This window comes from Sipha flava, unplaced genomic scaffold (assembly GCF_003268045.1).
Source record: "Sipha flava isolate LNK unplaced genomic scaffold, YSA_version1 46_pilon_pilon, whole genome shotgun sequence".
NCBI classification, from domain to species: domain Eukaryota; kingdom Metazoa; phylum Arthropoda; class Insecta; order Hemiptera; family Aphididae; genus Sipha; species Sipha flava.
In genome coordinates this window covers 2268052-2291667 of record NW_020273250.1, presented here as the reverse complement: position 1 = coordinate 2291667, position 23616 = coordinate 2268052, and the positions used below count along the sequence as shown (strand labels likewise).

The following is a 23616-nucleotide window of genomic DNA, read 5'->3' as shown; positions in this document are numbered from 1 at the left end:
ATATAAAAAGATATTTATCATAATTTTTTTAAAACAATAAGAAGATATTTATGTATCAACAATTCATGTGTATTAATGTATAATTTAATGATGTTGTAACTATACAAAACTTTCTTCGTCCATTTAGAAAATTTGATTAAAATTTAATACAAAATTTTATACAGTGATTTCTGAAATCTATAACAGATTAAAATAAGAAAAAATACTTATGAAAGGTATTTAAAATAATACTTAAACACGTAAACATTTAAACATTACCAGTAACTATGCACAAAAATATTAAATACTTATTTTGATAATGATGATGAAAGCAATCAATTGCAATTAGTTAACTTATAGTTATAGATACTATATTCAAAAATAAATATGGATTTTATTTATAATTAATATACTTATTAAACTAGAACCAGATATTATATTTATTTATTTTTAATAAAAAAGAATGTGTACAAACATATATTTATTGTATAGGTAAAAATTATTAAGCACTTAATCTATAGCAAATCCTTTTGTGTTTCTTTTTAAACAAGTATTTTGTTGTGAAATTACAAACAAATTAAGATATATAAATGCAGAAAATTCAATTTCTGATATTTATTTATTTAAACAAAACATAAAATGAAAATAGTGTCAAATTGTAAGTGAAATTGAAACCACTTTTAGCAAAAATTTTCCAACAAAGCTGGGACACATGTAAATAAGTTTTATATTTTTTGAATAATCTAGAATTGTTCTACATACTAATTTCACTCTATATTTTTCATTTTAATCTATAGTTGGTGCAATTACCATAAAAGCACACTTTGTAATTTTTTTGTTTCATTTTGAAATAAAATCCTTAGTTCATATAATGGACTTAGTAATTAATTGTTAATTTGTAATCATTGACTTGTATAATTTACTATTTAATTTTTTTTTTTTATTATTATTTAATAATTATAAACAAAAGTATTCTAAACTATGATATAAAAATTATGTTCAATACATTTAATAATCAAACTGATAACAATAAAAAAATAAGTAAGAATCAAAATAAAATTTACTTTTTATTTTTAATGAATATTTAATTATTAGTTTAAATATAAAATTGTTTAAGAAACTGTTCTTCGAGTGGATGAAGTGTACCAACAATAACCAAAGAATGTAATGGTGATCCTAAATCTACATTGGCCATTTCAGTTAATGTGCCAGCAACAATCTTTTGATCTGGCCATCCAATACGTGCTGCACCAACACACAGGGATTCTTGAGTCACATCTAAGAGAACAATTATTGTTTGATATGAAAATAATTTCATATATTATTTCAAATTTAAACTCACAATTTTTCCCTTCAAATTCATTATTTTTAATAATATCTAATAACTGTGAAACTGCTTGTTTTACTTCCATATACCTGGATGGCTGATATTCTTTTTTCTTTTTAGTGATACTTTCCCATGTTGGTTCTTTTACTTGAATATCTACAAATAAGGAAGTGTTATGTAGATTAATGTAATATTTTTGCATAAAATATATACATTCAATATAAAATATAGAAGGTTAAAAAAAATTTACCAAGTAAACATAAGGTGTGCAGACCATTTGATTTGTTTTGATTAATTTTGTTTATAAAACTGGAAGGTTTCCAAACATCTGTCCAGAATGGTATTGATACAGTTTCTCCAAAATGATACAACTAGTTAAAAAATAATTTTCTGTCATTAATCAAAACATAATTTTTGTTTATAATTAAATTATAGTTACTTGAAGTCCACAACATCCAATAGCATTCATAATAGAAGCATTATGAATCACTCTAGTTTCAATTTTTAAATTGTGTGCTCTCAGTAATATATCAGCATGTGTAGTTGCACCAAAAGGATCACCAACTACAAGCAAAACTATATCTACCTCATTAGATTTATCCAATATTTGATCAGCATCTTGTTCAACTAGCTCGCGATCAGCTTCAATCAATGGTCTTTCATAAAATTGTTCCTATATATAACAGTAAAAAACAAAAAAAAAAATAACAGAATAACAAAATTTTTATAAAATATGAAAATAATAAAATACATGATATATATGTATTAAAATATTTATTGAATATTGAAAAAATGAAAAGTGTAGTAAACCGACCTATTTCATATTAGTAATCTAAACCAACCGATGTCTTATTAGTAATTTACACATGTTCTAATGGACATGACCTACTCTTAGGTGTCCTTTCTTCACAACTATTAATTGTCAATACAGAGAAACTCTCTATTACAGCAGTGTCAGAGCCTCGTATGCATGAGTGAGAAGGGTGAAACAGCATTCGCTGTTTTATATAAATATGACTACTGTTAGAATAAGAAATAGAAGTTATTCAAACTTAGTCATGAACACTATCTGGTCGTGTAGTCCACACACCACACATTGCCACCAGCTCTAGTGTTAAAACACTTAACTTCTCTAACAATCTAAAATTAGTGTTAAAATATTATCTGAAAGAAATTTTTACAACAGAGAAAATGGTAATACAAAATTCATTAAACACATACTTGAAAAATAAATTATTTTTTGTATTCAACTAGAAAATTAGAGCTTCATAAAAGACATTCTGTATAGTAATTTTTCTTAGCAAAATTAAAGAACGGGGACTCTGTTTACTTAAAAAGTGTCCCAAAAAACTTGTTAAGCGTTATAGTTATAACCAAAAAATAATAAGGGATGCTAAAATTTCTGAAAATTAGTTGGGGCACTCTGTCCGTCTGCGTTCCCCCTTAAGTCGATCACTAGTTGTGTACGATTACTAACAATAATTGATTTTGGAATAAATAAATTGAAAAAAAAAATAAACACACACGAAGGGTAAAAAACAAACAATTTCTCGTTCCTGTCGAAAAGTAAAGGTAATTTTAATGAATTGAAATAAAAACTGATACAGGTGAAAATGTTGTTTCATTAATATCTACTAACCAATTGTAGTTTGTCTTCAGCTAATATAGATGTATACGATTCTAAGTACACACGTTCAGCCTTTCGAACAATTTCGAGACCTCGAACTGTGATGTCTTTGACGTCCCCTAAACCTATTCCTATAATGTAAAACATGATAAATATAGAACGTAAAGTATAAAATCACAGAAAGACGTTAAATTATAAAGATAAAGAACTAAAAGAAAATATAATCACAATCCAATTTGAATAACGAGAAGCCGATTTCTTTACTGTTATCATTCGTACAGTTTGTGATAACGATTGTGTCACTATCAGTTGTACGAAACAGTGAAGCACAGATATATGAACTGTATAAAGCAAAAAATGCATACGTATCAAATACCAATGGTTATTATTTATTATTAATAGGGCTCGGATTCAAATGTCCTAAAAAAATCAAAAAATTAATTTATGACCTAAAAACTAAAAAATGTATAAAAAATTATATGTAAAATATAAAAAAAAAGTGTAAAAATTAAATTTGACAAATTTTATTTACTCTCTTAATGCTAATTAATTAATTAATATTAATACTATGTTTATATTTCAACGAAGTCAATATTTTTATTCATAATACAAGAAATAGGTCAAAAGGGGCGTAGGTAAATTGAGTCCCAAATGAATTTATCTTTCGAAATATGTAAACTGAGTCCCAATAATAATATTGAAATTGGCAAACTGAGTTTCACGTATAAAATTTAAAGAGGTAAACTGAGTTCCTCGTATAGCAGTTAAAGTGGGAAATTGAGTCCCAAATAAAATATTTAATACGGTAAATTAATAATAAAAAATGATAAAAAATAATAGAATAAAAATAATATAAAAATATTAAACAGGTAAATATTTTAATGATACAAACTTAATAAAGTCAAGTCTACTAATTGAATTATTTTTGTACTTCGTCATTTGTTCTCTTAATATATTCTTTTTCAATGTTGTGTTTTGACTTTTTAATTATGTCTTCAGTGCATTTTTTAACTAGTTAACTAGGTGACACAAATGTCGCCCAGTGATTATACTCTGTCGACAGTATTTTAAAAGATTGGGCGAAATAATGCGAAACAAACGTGTAATACTATAATCGTACTTTGGTAATATACATTAACTATTTTGAGAAAAACATTTTTTGTCGCCCAGTGAAAATTCCTTATAAAATGCATGTCTTTACTCCTTATTTGAATGTATATATTTGATTGAGTTTTTTCTTCGAGTGGATCAATAAAAATATAAATATTTGGATGTGCAGTAAAAAATAAACTAAGTAATTAGTTTTGAGTAAAATGATTCACAATTATTTGTTGTACGATTTGATGTTGTCGAAAATTCAACCCAAACACTAGGCGGGAATATACAATCTGATGCAATATATGTTGTAAGAATATAATCAACGAACAATTTTATATTTTCATTTGGAGGAAGTTTTGGCAGAATATCTCCAATGAAATAATCATAAACAACTTTAGGATTTAGAAATGATAAGCCAAAAAATAATTTTAAAAAATTACTTTCGTTCGAATTTTGTTTTTTATAATTTGTACTTATACCTAGACATTATATTTTTTTCACCCACATTGTCCAAGGTAAAAACGACAACCTTTAATATTAATTGCTAGCCAAATTTGTTGGGCGGCATTGTGTATAGCTTTTTCAAAGTCTATAAAAATATGAGTAAATTAAAATCTTAAGGCAAGAATCGTATATTGATCCATAGATTGATGATTTGTAATTTTAAATGATCCAATATTAAAAATACCTGAGGCTATTGAAATTCGGTGGTTAAGTCATTATAAAATAGTTCATGCAATTAAACAGTCATATATTGCTATAACTACTACTTGTGAACATATTCATCAAGATGGCGCAGATTTAGCATCTTTGGCCGGTGGAATTTTACTAAGTCTCCGCGAAGAAAGTTTTAGTACTTTTGTGTGGACTGGATGAAATATTAGGCGCAATCTCTAATTTAAGTCTAACACTGCAAGGTCCTACAATTTGTATTTCAGCTTTACCCACATTAGTTAAAAGTACTAAATGTCACTTAAATAAAATTTTAGAAGGTTTAAAACAAGATGCAGTGATGGTACTTTTGTACCATCATTAAAAATGCTATAGATATTTCAAGTAAACTTAATTCATCGAAAAAAGACGATTATTTCAAAGAAACAATAGCTTGCCTTTCACAGTTTTTGGAACAAACAATCAAAGAAATGAACCGTCGATTTAATGATACAGATTTAACACTTATCGAAGGGTGTTCAATATTCGAAGATTACAAATCATTTTCAAATTCTTCAGAAAAAAATATTAAACAGTTATGTTGATTGTTTTTCTTTGAATGAAAATGAAAAAGATGGAGTATTATCAGATTATAAGTCTTTTATGTTTGTTGCTTCACAGAAAGTTAAAACAAACGGATATCCAATAACTCACCTTCTTGAAGCAAATATTAGTTATGAACATCTGAAAAAATTATCAGAATCCATTTTATGTATTCCAATAGGAACGCCTACCGTAGAAAGATCATTCAGTGCGATGAATAGAATTATGAAAAATCTTCGCAACCGAATGGGACAAGATACTCTTCAATACTGTATGAAAATAAGTATAGAAGGTGATGAAGATCCGTCAATTGAATATGTCGAAGAGATGATTGATTTATATGCAACAAAAAAAAACTCGCCGCATACGCTTTAAATGATAATATTAACTATACATTTTTTAAATATTAAATAATTTCAATTGTTTTTATAAGCTTAAGTTCAATTATATCAATCAGGTAAATAAAGTAAAATTTGTTAATTTGTATTATATTAATTCCACATCTCAGTGCCCCCCTTGGAAAAAATGTCTGAATTCAACACTGAATTAGGGTAGACAGTTATCGACAGTTAATCAAATATTTCGTATATTTCTTTTGATAAGAGCCGTACCAAGTTAATGTATTTACGTTTTCTTTTTGTATCTAAGAATGTAAGAGTTTAAATGGCTTACTTGAAATATCTTCAACGGCTTTCCCCGTTTTAGACCACTGCTAATTTTTTGCCGGCTCAATGTTTTTTCTTCTGGTTTATCGTGATTATGATTTTCAAAACTCTCAAGAATTGTGTTTGAATCATTGATTTTCAAAAACCACATGCATGTATTATTTAATGATCAAGTCTAACGCTGTATATTTTTTAGCATAAATTTAAGTTTAATGTACGTAGTATACGATTGTGTTAATATAATTGAAAGTGTGTTAAATAAAAAAAACAGCATTTCACCATATTTCAAATTACCGCTTTAATTTTCATACAAAGGACTCAATTTACCGATTTCATTTTTTTTTATGAGGGACTCAATTTATCTTTTTTTTTTTTAGGCGGGATTCAGTTTACCTAAACTTAATAAAATGGAACTTAATTTACCAAACCCGGTCAAAAGAGGCCTAAATAATTAAAAAATGCATTAAAATCGTTAAAAATTCTAAAAATGCCCCAAAAATATTTTATAGTTACAATATAAATTACTTAAAACATATTTGTAACTTGGAAAGCATCGTATAAGACATTCCTAAAAAAAATGTAAATGCATTCAAATCCGAACCCTAATTATTAATCATCCATTATTGCCATTTCAATAATTGTATGTACCTATCAATACGCAAATTAAATATCAACCGATTAAATCCAATACGACTATTTTGGGATTGAGCTTATGAAAAAGGAAAAAATTACATAGATGACTGATTATTACAAATGCGTTTAAACTATATAATTTTTGAGTTATAAATTATAATGCTACGACTATATGCTGATAAATACGATTGTATAATAACTATAAACCGATCAACGATGTTATATATATCATTACACGAAACACATAAATATGATTGTTGTAATACGTCTCGGTCCATCACAATATAGCTATATTTAAATCTTTTGATAAAAATTAAAACAATTCGTTGTTTTATTGATTCCTAGAGTATTTTGGTCTTTGTATGCGTACAGCCTTAGACGAAATGTAGCATAAAGTCACTCACTAAACAACAAAACAGTCGTTTCGTTTTATTTTTGCAGACCGATAATTATTCAAATTTTATTCTTATTACTTATAAATACTATTTTTACAACATACCCATTTTTGTTTGTCAATACCATTTCGATAAAATATTCCAAACACATTAGCGAAAACATTGAATTACGTATAAATTGAAAGTGAAATTAAAGTAGTAATTCCTCGGCTCATTTAAAATTCTAAGTTAGGTACTTGTTTTAATTGTTAATTTAGATTTTTTATAAGTATATGTTTTGCATTTAGATATTAAGTGCACCAAATTAGAAATTTTAGGTTATTAATAAATAGTAAGGGTATTTAAAACAAATTTTATTAGCTAACATTAAAGCTCGAGGGAAAAAAGAATTGGTACCACTATTCGTTTTATAATGAGGAACTAAAAATAACTCTGAATTACGTGTAATTAGATATGGAATTCGAAAGCTGATTTCAGACAACAATTCGGGACACAAAATATTGTAATTAATAAGATCATAGACAAACATAATATCAGTTAATTTCCGTCTAAGTGAAAGAGAAACAATATATGTTGTATTGTAAAACGTTTATCAACAGCAACTTTTACATTGCATACCTTACACAACAACACTAATCCGTTGGTAAAAAATATCTATAATCCATAATTTTAAATTCAAAAACACCAACAATAATTTAAAAGCTTCTAAAATGCCCTAAAAAATGAGAAAAATGACCTTAAAATTAAAAATTGTCAAAAAATGCAAAATAAAATTTCTTATTCTAATTTAAAAATACCTTAAACATATCTGTAACAAAATGAGCATCGTACAGAAAGCTTCAGAAAAAAATCTAAAGTGCATCGAAATCCCAGCCCTAATGATCACCATAGAAACAATGAACACCAACATTATAAAATATACATTTACATATCATAAACGTTATACAATTGTAACTGTTTCGTTGATTTTCAATGTTATGTTTTTTTTTTAAATTATACATATATGCTTTTTAGCCAATATAACTATTAGAAATAATTAACCACTACAACAATGTTCAGCGACAGTCCAGTGGAGGTAATTGGGTTTATTCACACCGAAATGCATAGGAAAGGGTAAGTTAAACAGTAGGTATTAAATTATTTTTTCTATTTATATACATAAAAATTAATTTGCTTCAGGAAAACAATGGAAAAGATATGTCAATACAATGGGTTGTTTACTGAGGACAAATCGTGCGATACTAATGATATGAAAACTATAACAGTTGGTTATATTGCCTCATAATTTCATAATTTTATTTGTATTGTATTAAACTTATATTTTAATTTAAATAATACTTAATTATAAATATTTTACAGACACAAACTGATGAAATCGAGGATTTTAATGTTGGAAATGTTGATTTTGTTGCATTAAATGACTGTTTAAAAAATGGCTTAAGAATTTTAGAGATTGAATGTAAAGGTTGGCCAAAAATGAATGATTATTTAGAAACACCCGATGAAAACATAAATTATGATAAAACTATTAAAATACCTCTGTACCAACATCCTTCATTTAGATCGGTAATAACCTTTGAATTCCTTAATTAATTAACAATATCTTAATTTAATGATTTTTAATTTACTTAAGTTAATTTTTAAACAATAATTTTACTTGTTTGAAAATAAGAAAACAAATTAATTAATAAAAAAAAAAAAAAAAAAAAACAATTAAAGTATTTAACGGTTTTGGCTGGAAAGTATTATTTATAATGATTGAAAGTAAAAAATATTGAAAATTTCAAGACTATAATAATGTATATATCTTAATTTAATCGTTGTAATTGTTAATAATTATGGTGTACTTTGAGTCTGAAAGGATTAAAAGTCAATATTTACCTATACAAATTAATAATTCTATATTACAAAATGTATTATTGCTATTCCCTCCGTTCATTAGTAAATTATTATTAACAAACAGCGGCGGATTGGCTAAAAATTTCGGCCCGGGAAATTATCGTATGACTGGCCCACCATCCAATGATAATAATTTTTCATAAGTCTCCTTTATTCATGGATTAAATGCTCGTGGAACTGTTTACACTAATTTTTTATTACAATCTTACAATAAAATACAATATACTTAAGTATATTATTTTTATAAAATTTTTAATCCAAGTCCATCGGCCCAGCGTTATAATACGATTACCGACCCACCGGGAACTTTCGGGTATCCCGGTGGGCCAATCCGCTACTGTTACCAAATAACATTTATTTAAATTAAACATTATTAAATATATTTAATCAATTGTTGAAAAAATCAAAAATATTTTAGCTACAGAACAGTAAATAAGTATGATTGATAACAATGAGCTTTAAAATCTCAACTGTCCTGCAATAATTAATTTTGTTAGCGCAGGTAAATGTTAATTAAAGCATAATTTAATACAAAGTATATGAATAGATATTTATTGTACCATTAGCTAGAATATTTTTTATTTTAAATTTCATATTGAATACAATAAAATATTGACTGTTTATCACATAAATCAGTAGTTTTAAAGTCATCATAAAATCAACCGAGTAAGGAAAAAAAAAATGGATAGGAATTAAGTGTTTTTATAGATGGACTTTTATTTCACTAATATATAACATGTAGTAGTACATTAAATTTAATAAATATTAGTTTAATAGTTTTAAATAAAACAAGATATAGATAATTCAAATTATAATAGTAGGAAAAACTTTCTTAATTTGATTTTTTAAAGTAAACTAGAAAAATGTCTTTAACTTATCAATAATGATGTCTTTCCATGTTTCAATTATACATATATCTAGTTAATTTTTAATATTTATATTACATACATTTTAATAGGTATATGAGCTTTTTAAATTTATTTATAATATATTTTACAGAAAAATATAAGTGCACTTTGTTGGAATTGTAGTGGTAACAAGATAATGATAGCTACTGGTGAACAATGTCATACACAATGGTGTAATCATTTAAATTCAGTATTTGTATACTCTTTATCTGAGTGAGTAATTAAGCAAATTGTCATTCAATTAAATTAATAACACATCTATAATATTGGATATTTAGCTTAGAAAAAGGTGAAAATACCGTGATTAACAAACTAGAAGTTACATCTTGCGTAACATGTTTAGCCACACATCCAATGAATGAACATCTTTTGACAGCTGGCTTATACAATGGTAAAACAAAAGCTTTTTTGAAAAATTAATGTTCACATTTTAGTTAATATCATGAGCTAGTTATGTAATCTGAATATTAATTTTTATTTATATTATTACACTTTATTAATTAGATATTAAAATGAAACAAAAAACTTTTAAACAGTTTAACAAGTTTTAAAATACACCAATTATTACATACATAATAGAAAACTAAAACACAGCGTAAAACTTTACAATTTTTATTTTAAAATTCTTATGAAATAATAATGTTTAGTTTATAAATTGTAGGTGAATTAGTTGTTTGCAACACAAATGAAAATATGACTATGATTTCTCTTGAATGGCATTCACAAGCAGTATCTAAATCATTGTGGTTTGTAAGATCTGATCATCGAGTAATATTAGTAACTGCTGGAAAAGATGGGTATGTTTGTATAGGAACAATGGTGAGTGACAAAATAAAATTGACCCAACGACTATGCAGGTGTGTAAACATAAGCTAAATTAAATTTATATTATATATAATAATTATAACATTAAATGCATGATTATTATAGTTTGATAGTTGTTAAAATATATTGTAGACTAATAAAAAAGGGTAGTAAATTATTAGATAAAAAACATACAAATAACCTATTTGATTCAACAAAATTATCCGTAAAGTACGAGCAATTTGAAAATATATATTAATATTAAAAGCTATATATTTTTTTTTTATTATAATAATTAGTAGTAATCTGTTATGGAATGTAAAATTAAATCTCTCCAGATGTAAATTATGTGAAGGTATAGATCAAAAAATTAATTTGACATCAACATAAAAACCTTGGTTTAATCTATTATAAAATAAATCAATATCGTTTATTGAACGAGTTCAATATTGTATTTGCATCCATAATATAAATTATTAAGACATATAAAATAAAATTTAAGAAAATTATTGTTCATTACTATTACAAAATATACAATTGCATGTATCACAAACATTAAGGTGGTTGAAGTGGGTCGAAAAAAACAGGTAAAACAACTCAAATGTTAGACAAAATTATAATATTCGAGATAGGTCAATTTTAATTTAGAAAACAGATTATACTTTGTATACAATTCTTCTAGGTTCTGATCGAAGCGATTTTCGATATTTAAAATATTGGAATAAGGAATACAAATAAAAGAAGTTTGTGTATTTTTAAATTATAAATATTTAAATGAAAAATTGGAATTTTAGAAATTGCTTAGATCAAAATCTTAAAAACTAGAAGCCAAATTCCAAGCTGTTTCCATCCATTCCAAGCCTCACAATATTGTCTGGCTTCTTCGTTTTTTGAAAATTGTGTCAATTTTAATTTAATCGGTGATTGCGATGTTCATGCGCGTGCAAGAATGCGTTATCGTTCCCGTGAATTACAAATATCTTTTTTTGGATAATTCATAGACACTGAAGTCGTTAGATGATTCCACAACAATCTAATACTAATCATATTATTACTTCTACCATCAGTAACACGCCTTATTTAATAATATGTACTTATTACTATTGGCTATAAATACTAATACAATGCTAACTCATACCTAGTTTTTTTGTATAAGAATTTATAGAATTGACCATTATTATTATTTATTATATATCAATGAAAACTGCAGTATATGAAGGGAGAATTAGCCCTTGAAGGAAAGAGATTGAGAATCAGTAGAAATAAAACATAATATATAGAGTATGACTTTGGAGGAAGATATCAAGAAGTTGAATGTATGAGGAGACAATAAGTTGTGATATGATAGGTGAAGTTGAGAACTTTAAATATTTAGGATTATTTGTACAAAAGGATACGGGTTTTGGTATGGATGTAAAACACAGAATTAAGTGTGGTTGGATGAAATGGAGAAAAGCATTGGGCGTTTTATGTGATAAGAGAATTCCAATGAGGCTGAAAGGTAAATTTTACTGGAGTATACCAACTATGCTATTTGGCTTAGTGTTGAATATTGGGTGATTGACAGGGAATTATAATAAAGTATGTGTAGTGGAAATAAAAATATTTAGATGGATGAGTGGAGTGACAAGAGGAATAAATATATGAGACATAGTATTGGTGTAGCGTCTATAGTGGACAAGATAAAAAGAAATAGACTAAGGTTTGGGCATGAGATATCTATATATATATGAGATGTGATTAAAATGAACGTTGAAGGTAAAAGAAGAAGAGGAAGACCAAAAAAATAGATTGTTGAATACGATTGAGAATGATATGAGAGCTGTTGGTGGTGTGTAGGGGATATTGAAACAACGAGACAAGTGGAGGTTTAGGACAGAAGTGGCTGACCCCAAGATAGTTGGGAGAAAGCAAAGAATATAAAAAATTTCTTTTGAAATTGTTAAAACTTAAAACAATCGTGAAATAAGTAAATTTATAAAAAAGAATAGTTTAACGAATTTAAGTAATAATATCAAAACCTCAAATATGCGTTACATACATATTATGCATTTACACCAAGTATAGCAATAGAAATTTTACTAGAATGTAACTTTTTCGATAAAGTAACAAAAAAAAAAAGTACAAATGAAATTAACTCAATTGTTTAAAAATAAATATATAAATTTACAACAAATTAAAAACTTTAATGTACAAATCTGATGCCCTTTAATTGTATTACATTATTATTCGAATTTCAATTAAATAAATTGTTTGTATTTTTTTTTTTTAAATCTATGGTATTCATATTTACTATAAATTCAGTTTTATTTTTCAAGTATCTTCATTAGCCTTATTAACATATTTAAAAAAATGATAATTAAGATATATGTAACATAATTAGGTACATCGTTGGAGTTCCAGGAAAAATTGGCATTCAAAGTTTCGATTATTCAGATAGACATTTTTTAGTAGGACTGGAAAATGGGAAAATCTCGAGTCATTTATGTGAAATTACAAGAAACATTAAAGGTAGGTACAGTTAAGTTTCAATATAATTGTATTAATCCGCAATAGAAAATAAATTCTTTACACACTATTCCACACCACCAATGAGGTTGTGTGTTAGGCGCGTTTTTTTTCAAGTGGTATCCCCAATAGGCCTAATCCACCATGAGAAGTACAAAGGATTACTTGTACCGTGCAACTTTTATTTTAATGGATTTTGTGAATACATCAATATAAATTGAATATATACTTGACTATTGATATTAATTTTATATTAAGCTGAAAATATGTATTACTTCAATACTGATGATCACATAAGTATTAAATGTTTAATTTTTTAAGAATTAATTTATATGAAAATAATAAGTGTTGAACTGATTATATTAGAATAGTGTGTCTTAAAACTTCAAATAATTAGCTTTGTTTTTACAAATTTAGTTTTTTTTTTTTTTGTACTTTTGGTGAAAACTAAACTTAATTTTCATAATGCTCATTTCAGAAAATCAAGTTTTAGAAGCAGTAAAAGTTAAAACTTATAATGGAAATTCAATAATGATTGAAAATATACAATTTTGCCACAAAAATACAAATAAATTTATCATCACACAATTTGATTGTACAATGCTATTATATGATGTATATCAAGTGAGTTCATTTACTTATTTAATTTTAACATTAGTCTAAAAGTCATTTTTTGTAGAAAGATCCGGAAAAAATTATTTTCAATCGAAGAATAATAACTAGACTATGTTGGAGTTTAAAAGATGAGTTTACAGTATATATTGGTGAAGAAAATGGAGAACTTGCTAAAGTCAATCTCTCAAATGGGAAAATAAATTCAATAAAAAAAATTAATGTAACCAGCAGTTTAATTTCCATGAATATAAATCCTAGGTTTGTAAATGTTTCTATTTGAGAACTTTCAATTTGATTATTTTTTTTTTAAACTTTATTTACTCCATACAGAAAAAACATTATTGTGATTGGCACAATACACGGAGAAATATATATAAATAAATATGAATAGCACAGATATCATTTAAAAAGAAGAAAAAAATTTGTCATTTAAAATACAAATAAATGTTGGTCGGAATGTTATTCATGGTTTACTTATTAAATATAAACATATGTACTATTTATAGTAAAGAATTATTGATTGATTTATATTCTTTAGAGGATGTTTATGAAATTAAGAAAGTTTTAAAGAAATAAAAAATGTGGCAAAATTTAAATGTTTGAAATGAATAATAAAACATGTAGTATTTTTATAAGAATGAGATCGTATAAGGAATACTAACAGCTTAGGAATGGCTGTGTTTTTTAATTTTTTTTTCTTTTTCTTTTTTGTTTTGTTTTTTTTTTTTTTTTTTTTGTTTTTCTTTTTTTTTTTTGGTTTTTGATATTTTATCTTAAGGAAGTGATACAAAATTCTAATAACTAATTGCCTTAATCTAAATGAAAAAAAAAACTACATTACATTAAAAATTAATAACAAAGTTAAAAGATATCTTTAAAACAATTTAAGTAAATAAAAATACATTTGAATTTTGGTGATTCTTCTTACATATTATGAATTGGAATACTTTCTTCTTAAACTGATAACAGTCTTACAAAAAAATCCAATTCATTAATAATATACTTAACATATATTAAACAATAATAAAATAATTTATCATAAAAAAATAACACAGTAATATCACACTAATGGCCAGATTCCTTATAAATATATATGTATAGTATATATATATATATATAGTATCAACAATAGTAGGACAGCCATTAAAAAAGACACATACTGCGTTTCTTACAATGAATTTCAAGTTATGGTTGAGTTAAATCTACTGATTAATGCCTAATGATCAATGAGCGACTTAAGAATTTTATTGGGATAGGGATGTGCCTATTTCTTAAATCATACATATTTTTTTACTAATTAGTTATAGCAAAAATCAATGACAAAAAATAATATTGCATAAGTGATAACTTAGCATTATTTAACAAACGCATATATTGCTAACAATTAAACAAAGTATTGCTATTTTACATTCTTTTTTTTTCTTTATGTTATCACTTATGACAATTTATGTTTTTAATCTAAACAAGATTTTTGATATGAAATACATACCAACCTCATAAATACAATGAAGGAAACTAATGTCTAATTTACATGATACAGTCGGTGGAATAGTTCTATATAGATCATAGCATTATATAACAATGTTATGAGAATATTGAACTAATATACTAATTTAATTATTCGTATTCATGAGGTTGACCTGTCATATAATTTCATAACCGAAATATTTTTAATTATCTATTCATTATAAACCATATCTTATATTCAATTCATTTTGTAGAAAGTTACAACATTTATAAGTTACAACACATAAGGCTTACTACATGTAATATAATTATTGTAAGTAAACCTTAAAAAAATAATATTGTTCCATATCACAATTGTACTTAAATAATATCTGAGAAGGGTAACAAGTGTATTTGAAGTAGCATTTATATATCAAAATTTTTATTATTTTTTTTTATTTTGTATAAATTATTTTATTTATAAAATTATTAGTTAAAATATGATCAACATTTAAAACAAGAGGTAACTTTTAAAGGGACGATAACATGTTCCTTACTTATCTATTGAATTAAATTTAGATATAAATATATTTTCTTCACATTTCACGTTCAAATACATTTACCACAGTCATTGATACAATAAATTACAAATTGAATTGCTGATTTTTATATTATCACACATATCACAATAAGTGAATAATTTTTTTTTTTTTTACATAAATTTTATCTGTTGTAAAATATAAGACTGTTTGTTGTTGACATTAAAATCTTGTTTGAAAAATACAACTATATAAAAAAATTGTTTTATTAAACATAGATTTGATTTATAATTATTACAACTGATTAATTGATCAGCAATTCAATTCAATTCCATTATAGCACTTTAAAATTAAAATTTTTGTTACGATACTACCTATGTATTATAATTTGTATTGCATTTACATGTAAATCACCTATAAAAGTGACTAGACTTTGACGCAACAATCAGTCACTGATAAGTTAAGTTTCACAAACAATAAAAATAATAATTAATAAAAAAAAAAAAATAAAACAACATTTAGATACATCTAAATAATTACACATAAATTTAAGAAAATAAATTTTTAAAAAAGACTGTTAAGATAAAATGAAACAATAAAATTATATAAAGCATAAAACATTATACTAATGAAACACAATTATTATTTAAAAAGTTTAACTTTTAAATAATTTTAGAAAATTTTATCATGACTCTAGGTAGAAAATACATTCATACATTCAATCATTTAAATTTTTTATAGATGGGGAGATATACGTTGAGTGACAAAAATAACAGGTATAATGTAAAATGTAACGAAAAAAAAAATAATTGTCAAAATTTAAATTTCAAAGACTGTCTAGATAGTGATGTTGAAGATAAGATGTGATTTTTGCATTGTTTTTGCTTGCGCTTGACATGAGTTAAGCCACTGCATTGGTGGCAATGGTAAATCTCCAGGAGATGGGCAATTGCTAAATTTAGCTCCAGCATAGAAGTTATCACCATTAGGTGAGCCACATCGTTCATCAATTCCCATTAGTTGCTTGAACAGGGCATACTTTTCAATAACAATCTGCTGAATATCATCTTCTTTAAATTTCTTGTGTGGACCATATTTTTGAGGAGATTCATATGAAGGTGGAGTATGATTTAATGGCACTTCTGGTAGACATTTAGATGGAGTGTCAATAGGTTTTGAGCGTAATTCTGTTCTTTTATCTTTTATAACTTGATTCTTTTTTGTCGATTTGTGAAATTTAGTTCTATCATCTGAAATATCATCGCCATCAGATAAACTATGGTCCATAAAAGTCCTAACATTTTTGGTAGGTGATTCATTATAGTTAAGCTGTTTAACGCAAGTAGGCGTTTTTGATACAGATCTTTTTGACTCATGAATCATTTTAGAATTTTTAGGTAAATTGTACTCTGATTTAGGTAAAGTTTTTGTTTTACTTCTATGTACGTTGGTTGGTAAACTGTTTCTTCTTGGACGAATTGGTTTGTACATGTTTGCGATTTGCATTAAATAATACTTAATGAGCAAAAACCACCTACATAAAGAAAATACTTCTATTAACATTATTTCTTTGTAATACATTATTTTTTTACTATACTACAAAATTATATTGTTTTTTACAATAATATTTATATTTTAAAATATACTATAATACAATTTTTAATGTTTTTTTTTTTTTTTTTAACACTGCCTTGATCGACAGACGTTCACAGTATACATAAAAATGATATATAAAAAAAAAAAAACTCTGATGAATAGATTGCATTAAAAGGTAAATAAAAATAAATTAATCAAATTTTTAACATTTTTTTCATATTTGTTTCACCTTGTATATTATTATATTAATATGCATTAACTTAAAGTACCAGAATTGAAATATTATTTAATAGGTCAAACAATTTGAGGTTATACAAAAATAGCAGCTATTTAATGTAAAGGCAATACTACATAATGTATAATAAGATACACAATTATAAAATAAAATGCAAAACAAACATTTGTGTACTTCTAAATATCAAACATGCAGCAATAACTTTGACTGCACATATGAATTATTAGCAAAAACTTTGGTCTTGGCTATGAACAATAGTTGTAGCAAACGTATTGACGATTAATTTAAAGCAAAAATTATACACAATAGAAAATAGACAATCTTAATCACTATGCAATTTCAATCTTAGATACTTAATTTACTTTTTACAGATAATACCTAATAACAATCAATGAATAAATATAACATTAAAATGCAATGGATATTGTGAAGTCAACTCCAGAGTCTCAAACTTATTAAAGTTAATAAATTAAACATAGAAAGAAGTTTAATATTGATATTAGAAATACATCTCTACCAACCTAAAAGCCTAATATTAAATAATCCAATCTATTAAAATTCAAAAATGAATAAGAGAAGGAATTAATGTAATAAGTAAAAATACCTATAAAATACCTAACCTAAGTATGTAAGTATGGTTCTACTTAGTTAAATATTTTATAGAGGTTAAATAAATAACCTTATTAAGTATTTTTATTATGAATAAATATTGATTAAAAACTTATTTAGAGTAATGAGTAAATAGAAAAAATGAAGTACAACTAACATGATTTTTTGAAAACAAAAATTAATTTAAATGAGTAAGTACAAAAATATTTAGTTTCAGCTTAATTTATGACATTGAAATAAAAGTGTACATATTGAAAATGAAAAAAACAACAAATGATTATTAGCTATTATAATATAATATGTATTGTGTACATATAGTATGTCTATTTTAACTATCAACTTTTCGATTGGTACAAATTACTATTATATTTTGAAATAGTTTTGAAATCAGTTACTAAATCATTATATGTGAACATTAATTGTAAGAATCATGATAGATTGTACAAAATGTAATATCCACTCAACTGTAATATATCTAGTGACTTTTAATTGATTTATACAACTGCTATATATCTATTCTACAGCGACGAAATAAACTACAGTAAATGGTCGCTTTGGTCTATTCATTAAAAATACTATAGGAATTATGTATTTTTTAGTATTAAATCACTTGACAATGTTTAACAACCCTACCAAAATGCAAACAAACCGCTTTAGACAAAATTAAGATTAGGTGTGACAGTTCACACAGACCCATGAGATGGATTTTAACATTATATTTTTGCTATTTGTAATTTGCAAATATTTGCAGAAGTGACCTAGAACAGCTTAGTACGAGCACTTCTGTATTAAGGATTTTAATAGTAAACAGTCTGTAGTCGATAATAATGTCGCGTCACCAACTCGATGGTAACAGCACAAAGGCCACTCCGATGCGATTTCATAGCGGCAGCACAATGACCTATCACTAGGCCATAACCGAACGTGTTAATGTTTCTCAACCCGTGTCCTACACTCACCTGTATGACGCGTCTGTCTTTGGTAGCGACACGCCGTGGACCTGGTTGAATACGTGGCGATCTACGAAGGCTTCGTTCGGGTCGCTAGACGAGCAGCGGTACGTGGTGTCCGTTGGGAACACGGCGTCTGGTCGATAGGGACGGTGTCGATGTCGTCGACGGCGAAGCAAAAAATGCACTAGTGCGCACGAAATGCACCGGTCGATTGCGAATGAAATGTGTTACGCGAGTTTTACGGTTTCTTTTCTCTTCCTGTGTATTACGAATGAAACAAGACCGTAGTACAGTAGTGCGCGGACGACGTCAACGCAGCAGTACTCCGGAACGCGAACGAAGATCGCAACGACGACGATGAACGGTATCGACGGACGCGCGCTAGTTTAATATTTATACTATGATATTGTAATATATATCTATGTGTACATGTAATGTACATACACTATAATATATAGTATTAAATGTTATGCGTCCGCGTGCGTGTGTAGATACAAACGTCGCCTTACCGTCTCGAACGGTGAAAACGGTGAAAACAATAATAATAATAAAACAATGCGATGCGGACGTACACAACGCAATGAGATATACAAACAACGGATGAAAATTCGAGAATGACTGGTCGGCGCAAGTGCGTACGAGCGTTCAGTCCGAGAACGATGTAGCTAGGTGGGGGCGATAATGGTGATAGGGTGGACGGAGGTGAGGGGGCGACAAGTACTCTACGAACAAAGGAAGGTAGCGATCGCGCGATCGGTGGACCGCGGGTGGCGGTTGTCGGACTGATCGTGCGGAGGGTAGACGGGGCACGTAGAGCGATCGTCCATAGAGCAAATAATACAAAAAAAGTGAGAGGCTGCTCGACCGCCCGTTGCAGCTGCAGCTAAGTGGTTCTCCGTTGTGTTGCCACATTGCTACACTGCCGTGCCCCTGTGCCGCCGCCACCACCCTCCCGACCATTCGATCGACGTACGCACGGTAGCGGTGGCTGCCTCACCGTCACCCCGCCGAACACACCGTGTCCCCTTAACGCGGAATAATTCATAGCCGCCGCCGTTAAAACAATCGCTTCTGGTCGACTCGAACGACCTCAGCGTTGCGTTCGCTACGATTTCTCGACCGACGTAACACATATAAACAAACAACATCGCGTCTGAATTCGGTGAAAGGCGAACAGCGGTAGCAGCTGTGCGCGGTACATAATAATAACATTACTATTATTATTACTATCGTTACGTTCTGTTATGTTGGTATCTATACCATTTTTAAGCACAATAATTGTCTTACGAACGGGGTGCATTCCGCAGCCCTCTCCCCTCATTCGAATTTGAGGAGAATCGTACATCGTTTTGATAATGGTCACCCCACGGCGTATAGATACAATGTGTACTGTTGTTAAGACATACATTTACTCTAAAACGCTGTAGTCCCGTGATTTTATTTGAGATGTAGTTTAGTACATGTTTACACATATTCATATCAAATTCATTATCGACCAATCTGATCTTGAGTTGAAAAATTAAATTTTTAAGGTTCACGCTTACCTAGAAACTTTTTACCTAGTTTCTATTCTACCGAATAATGTCGATAGGTGTACCTGCATAGGTGCAGAGATGTGCTCGAATAATGCCGAATTCGGAATATTTTTCACGTTTTCCAAACCATTTTTCGTAAGAATATTTAGGTAATTATTTATTAACATTGTAATAAATGCATTTCATCAAAACATGTAATAAATTATATCCAATCAAGCGATTGATTTACTATTGATTTACTATTATTTACATAGTACCATCTATAAATGGTATTTTGTAAGAATATTAAACCTTCATTTTTTTAAAAAAAAAAAAAAAAAATGGATACTTATTACATATAATATTCTACATCGAAATTTTGTAATTATATATTTAGTTTGCATATTTTTATTCTGTATAAGTACTTACATATAAAAATATTTTTTCCTAGTTGGGTTAAATCGAACATGAAAATAATACTGTCAAGTGGAAGACTCAATTATTATATATTACACTATTATTACAACCGCATACTTCACCATAATTTCTCCATTTGCGTAGTATGTACCTATATGCATATTTATGTACACGTACCTAATAATAATAATAATAATAATAATAATAATAATTGGTACGTATTTAGGTGTAAATGGTATAGGCAATAAGCTGACTATTTATTGTTTGTGTAAATATGGTTGTTTTTGCTGTTTATATAATTTACTAGTTTACATGACTACCAGATAATCATACTCTGCAGAGTAAAATATTTACTCATCTATTATTATTAAACGTGTATCATATTGTATGACAAAAATATTGTAATTAAAGCTAATTGACGTACATCCAACGGTGTAATAGTCAATTTATTATTTTATTTTGTAAATATTTAAAATTCTAATAAAATATTTACTGTAGCTGTAGTTTAAAATACGAGTATCTGTTGATATTTTTGAAAGCATGTACATAACAAGTAAATGTATATTATGCAATACTGGTAGTTCTTCACATTTGTTCTTGAAGAAAATAAATACGTGTAATGAGGCATCGCGCGATCTGTTATTTTCCTTCAAATCGACTTTAACGTAAATATTTATAATTCTATAGTATATATGAATTAAAGGGCCGATGGAATTACCAGGTAGCTCTAATTTTTTTTTAAAAAATTGATGTTTTTATGTATTCTAATAGAGAAAAATCGGCCGCCATTTTTGTATAATAACCAGGTAGATCTGATTATTTTTCGCTCGATGTAGTGCAAAAGGAGCTTTCTGGTTGTTTGTGTTCTGGGCAAGATCTGGACAGCTCCGGAACTACCTTGTTTTTGCACGGAACGATGGTCATATATTGTTTTGATATCTTTGTTATTTCTACGTTATATTATTATTTACTGTTAATATGCGAAATGTAATTTTAACATTATAGTATATTGTGATATTATGCAAAGTTACATGTTTTTTTTTTTTTTAAATAAAAGAGATTACTTATACCAGTGATTTTCATCCTTTTCTCGTTCATGACACCTTTAGTCACTAGAATAAAACACCGTGTCACTCTAACATCAAAATAATAAATAATCTTAACTGTGTATTTTAGAATAATTCTTGAAATAACAAAAAGAAAAAAAAATACAGTACACAGAAAAATAATGAGTTCACCAACAATTTATTTGAGTTGTAGGGTTCAATAAACATTGTCAGTTAGAAATTTAAATTCGCAAATTAAAAAAAAAAAAAAAGAAAAAAAATAATAATGATTTGTATGAAAACTGATGAGAAATTGGGCCCTGGTGGTTTTTACAAAGTTGAGGAAATCAAGGGCTGATGGTGGAAAGACCGAGTCTCATATTGTTTTATAGAGTTGTAGAGCTATAACACTACATATCTAGCGACTTTAAAATAACTGACTAACGAGCCCGGTTAAATTAATAAGGTAATCGATAATGCATAATTCGATAACGAAATTCAAAATACTGTATGTATTTATTGGATCTAAATAATATAATGATACAAACTTAAAGGTATGCTATTTACATGATAATAATATGATTATGGCAATAATATGATTTAATTAAAATTAATTTTTTTTTTAATTTCTTTCCTTTTCCTTTGGAGATTTTGTGTCACCCCTATACTGCGTCCATGTCACTCTTGGGTGACATGTTACCCCGATTGAGGACCACTATCTTGTACATAAATTTATTCTGATTTATTAACGTTTAGACTTACTTAACTACTTCTTAAATTTAAATGTATGAAATTTTTCTTGTTTATATGCATAATAATAATATTATTAGATACCTAAGTTATAATTAATAATATAAAATATAAATAAAATGTATTGCCGATTCCGGGTAAAAACCAGATAGCTCCCGTAAAAATACTGAAAAACACAAAAAAAAATCAACATAGAATTTATTTTAAGATACATTTATTTTAGACTTAATTATATATTAACTTATAAGTGTATCCAACAATTTCCAACATTCAAAATAAATATTTTACTTTTGTATATTATTTTTAAATTAAAAAAAATTCTCTCCTGTAAAATTTGAAAAAAGAAATGGAGCTACCTTATTATTCCATCGATCCCTTCAATTGTAATTATTTATTTATTTATATTCATCTCTTACGATGCAAATACTGTACAATACAGTTGTAAAATCAATTACTTTATTGTTAATAATGTTTAAAATGAAATAGAAATAAGTTTACTTTGCAGATGTATGCCTATATGTAGATTGTAATTTAATATCGGGCTGTACATATTTATGTATATTTACTGTTACAAAAGTCTAAAAGACAATTTTTGAAATTACCATCGTTCCCAACCGATATATCTACGTTACCAAAGTAATTCCCTGATTCGTATTTTAGATAAATACTTCCATAAATTATAATATTTTAAATTAACATTTTATAGTCTACGTTCAATTAAATGTAAATTGTCACATTATAGAGTACCTATATAATTTCTTATTTTGCCCATAAAAAACGTATTCATCGTAAAATGTAT

General features: G+C 26.9%; 3 protein-coding genes across 4 annotated transcripts; 1 reads left to right on the top strand and 2 right to left on the bottom strand.

Moving 5' to 3' along the window:
- Nucleotides 1-1060: 1060 nt before the first annotated feature.
- On the bottom strand, nucleotides 1061-3218 carry LOC112689808 (diphthine methyl ester synthase). The gene is made up of 5 exons (XM_025563668.1): nucleotides 2946-3218; nucleotides 1746-1979; nucleotides 1557-1677; nucleotides 1322-1462; nucleotides 1061-1257 (listed from the first exon to the last, which is right to left on the bottom strand). The coding sequence occupies exons 1-5, from the start codon at nucleotides 3078-3080 to the stop codon at nucleotides 1076-1078; spliced, it is 813 nt and encodes a 270-aa protein (XP_025419453.1). The 5' UTR covers nucleotides 3081-3218; the 3' UTR covers nucleotides 1061-1075.
- A 4563-nt stretch (nucleotides 3219-7781) lies between these two features.
- LOC112689798 (WD repeat-containing protein 34-like) lies at nucleotides 7782-14103 on the top strand. 2 transcript variants are annotated; one of them, XM_025563649.1, is made up of 10 exons: nucleotides 7782-8091; nucleotides 8158-8242; nucleotides 8338-8544; nucleotides 9877-9998; nucleotides 10064-10176; nucleotides 10447-10642; nucleotides 12973-13100; nucleotides 13576-13721; nucleotides 13777-13970; nucleotides 14043-14103. In XM_025563649.1, the coding sequence occupies exons 1-10, from the start codon at nucleotides 8030-8032 to the stop codon at nucleotides 14101-14103; spliced, it is 1314 nt and encodes a 437-aa protein (XP_025419434.1). In that variant the 5' UTR covers nucleotides 7782-8029. The 2 variants fall into 2 exon arrangements, with proteins under 2 accessions (XP_025419434.1, XP_025419435.1); XM_025563650.1 differs by lacking the exon at nucleotides 14043-14103 and having other exon boundaries at nucleotides 13781-13910.
- A 2286-nt stretch (nucleotides 14104-16389) lies between these two features.
- Nucleotides 16390-19870, bottom strand: LOC112689760. The gene is made up of 2 exons (XM_025563599.1): nucleotides 19097-19870; nucleotides 16390-17231 (listed from the first exon to the last, which is right to left on the bottom strand). The coding sequence occupies exon 2, from the start codon at nucleotides 17201-17203 to the stop codon at nucleotides 16535-16537; it is 669 nt and encodes a 222-aa protein (XP_025419384.1). The 5' UTR covers nucleotides 17204-17231; nucleotides 19097-19870; the 3' UTR covers nucleotides 16390-16534.
- Nucleotides 19871-23616: the final 3746 nt, after the last annotated feature.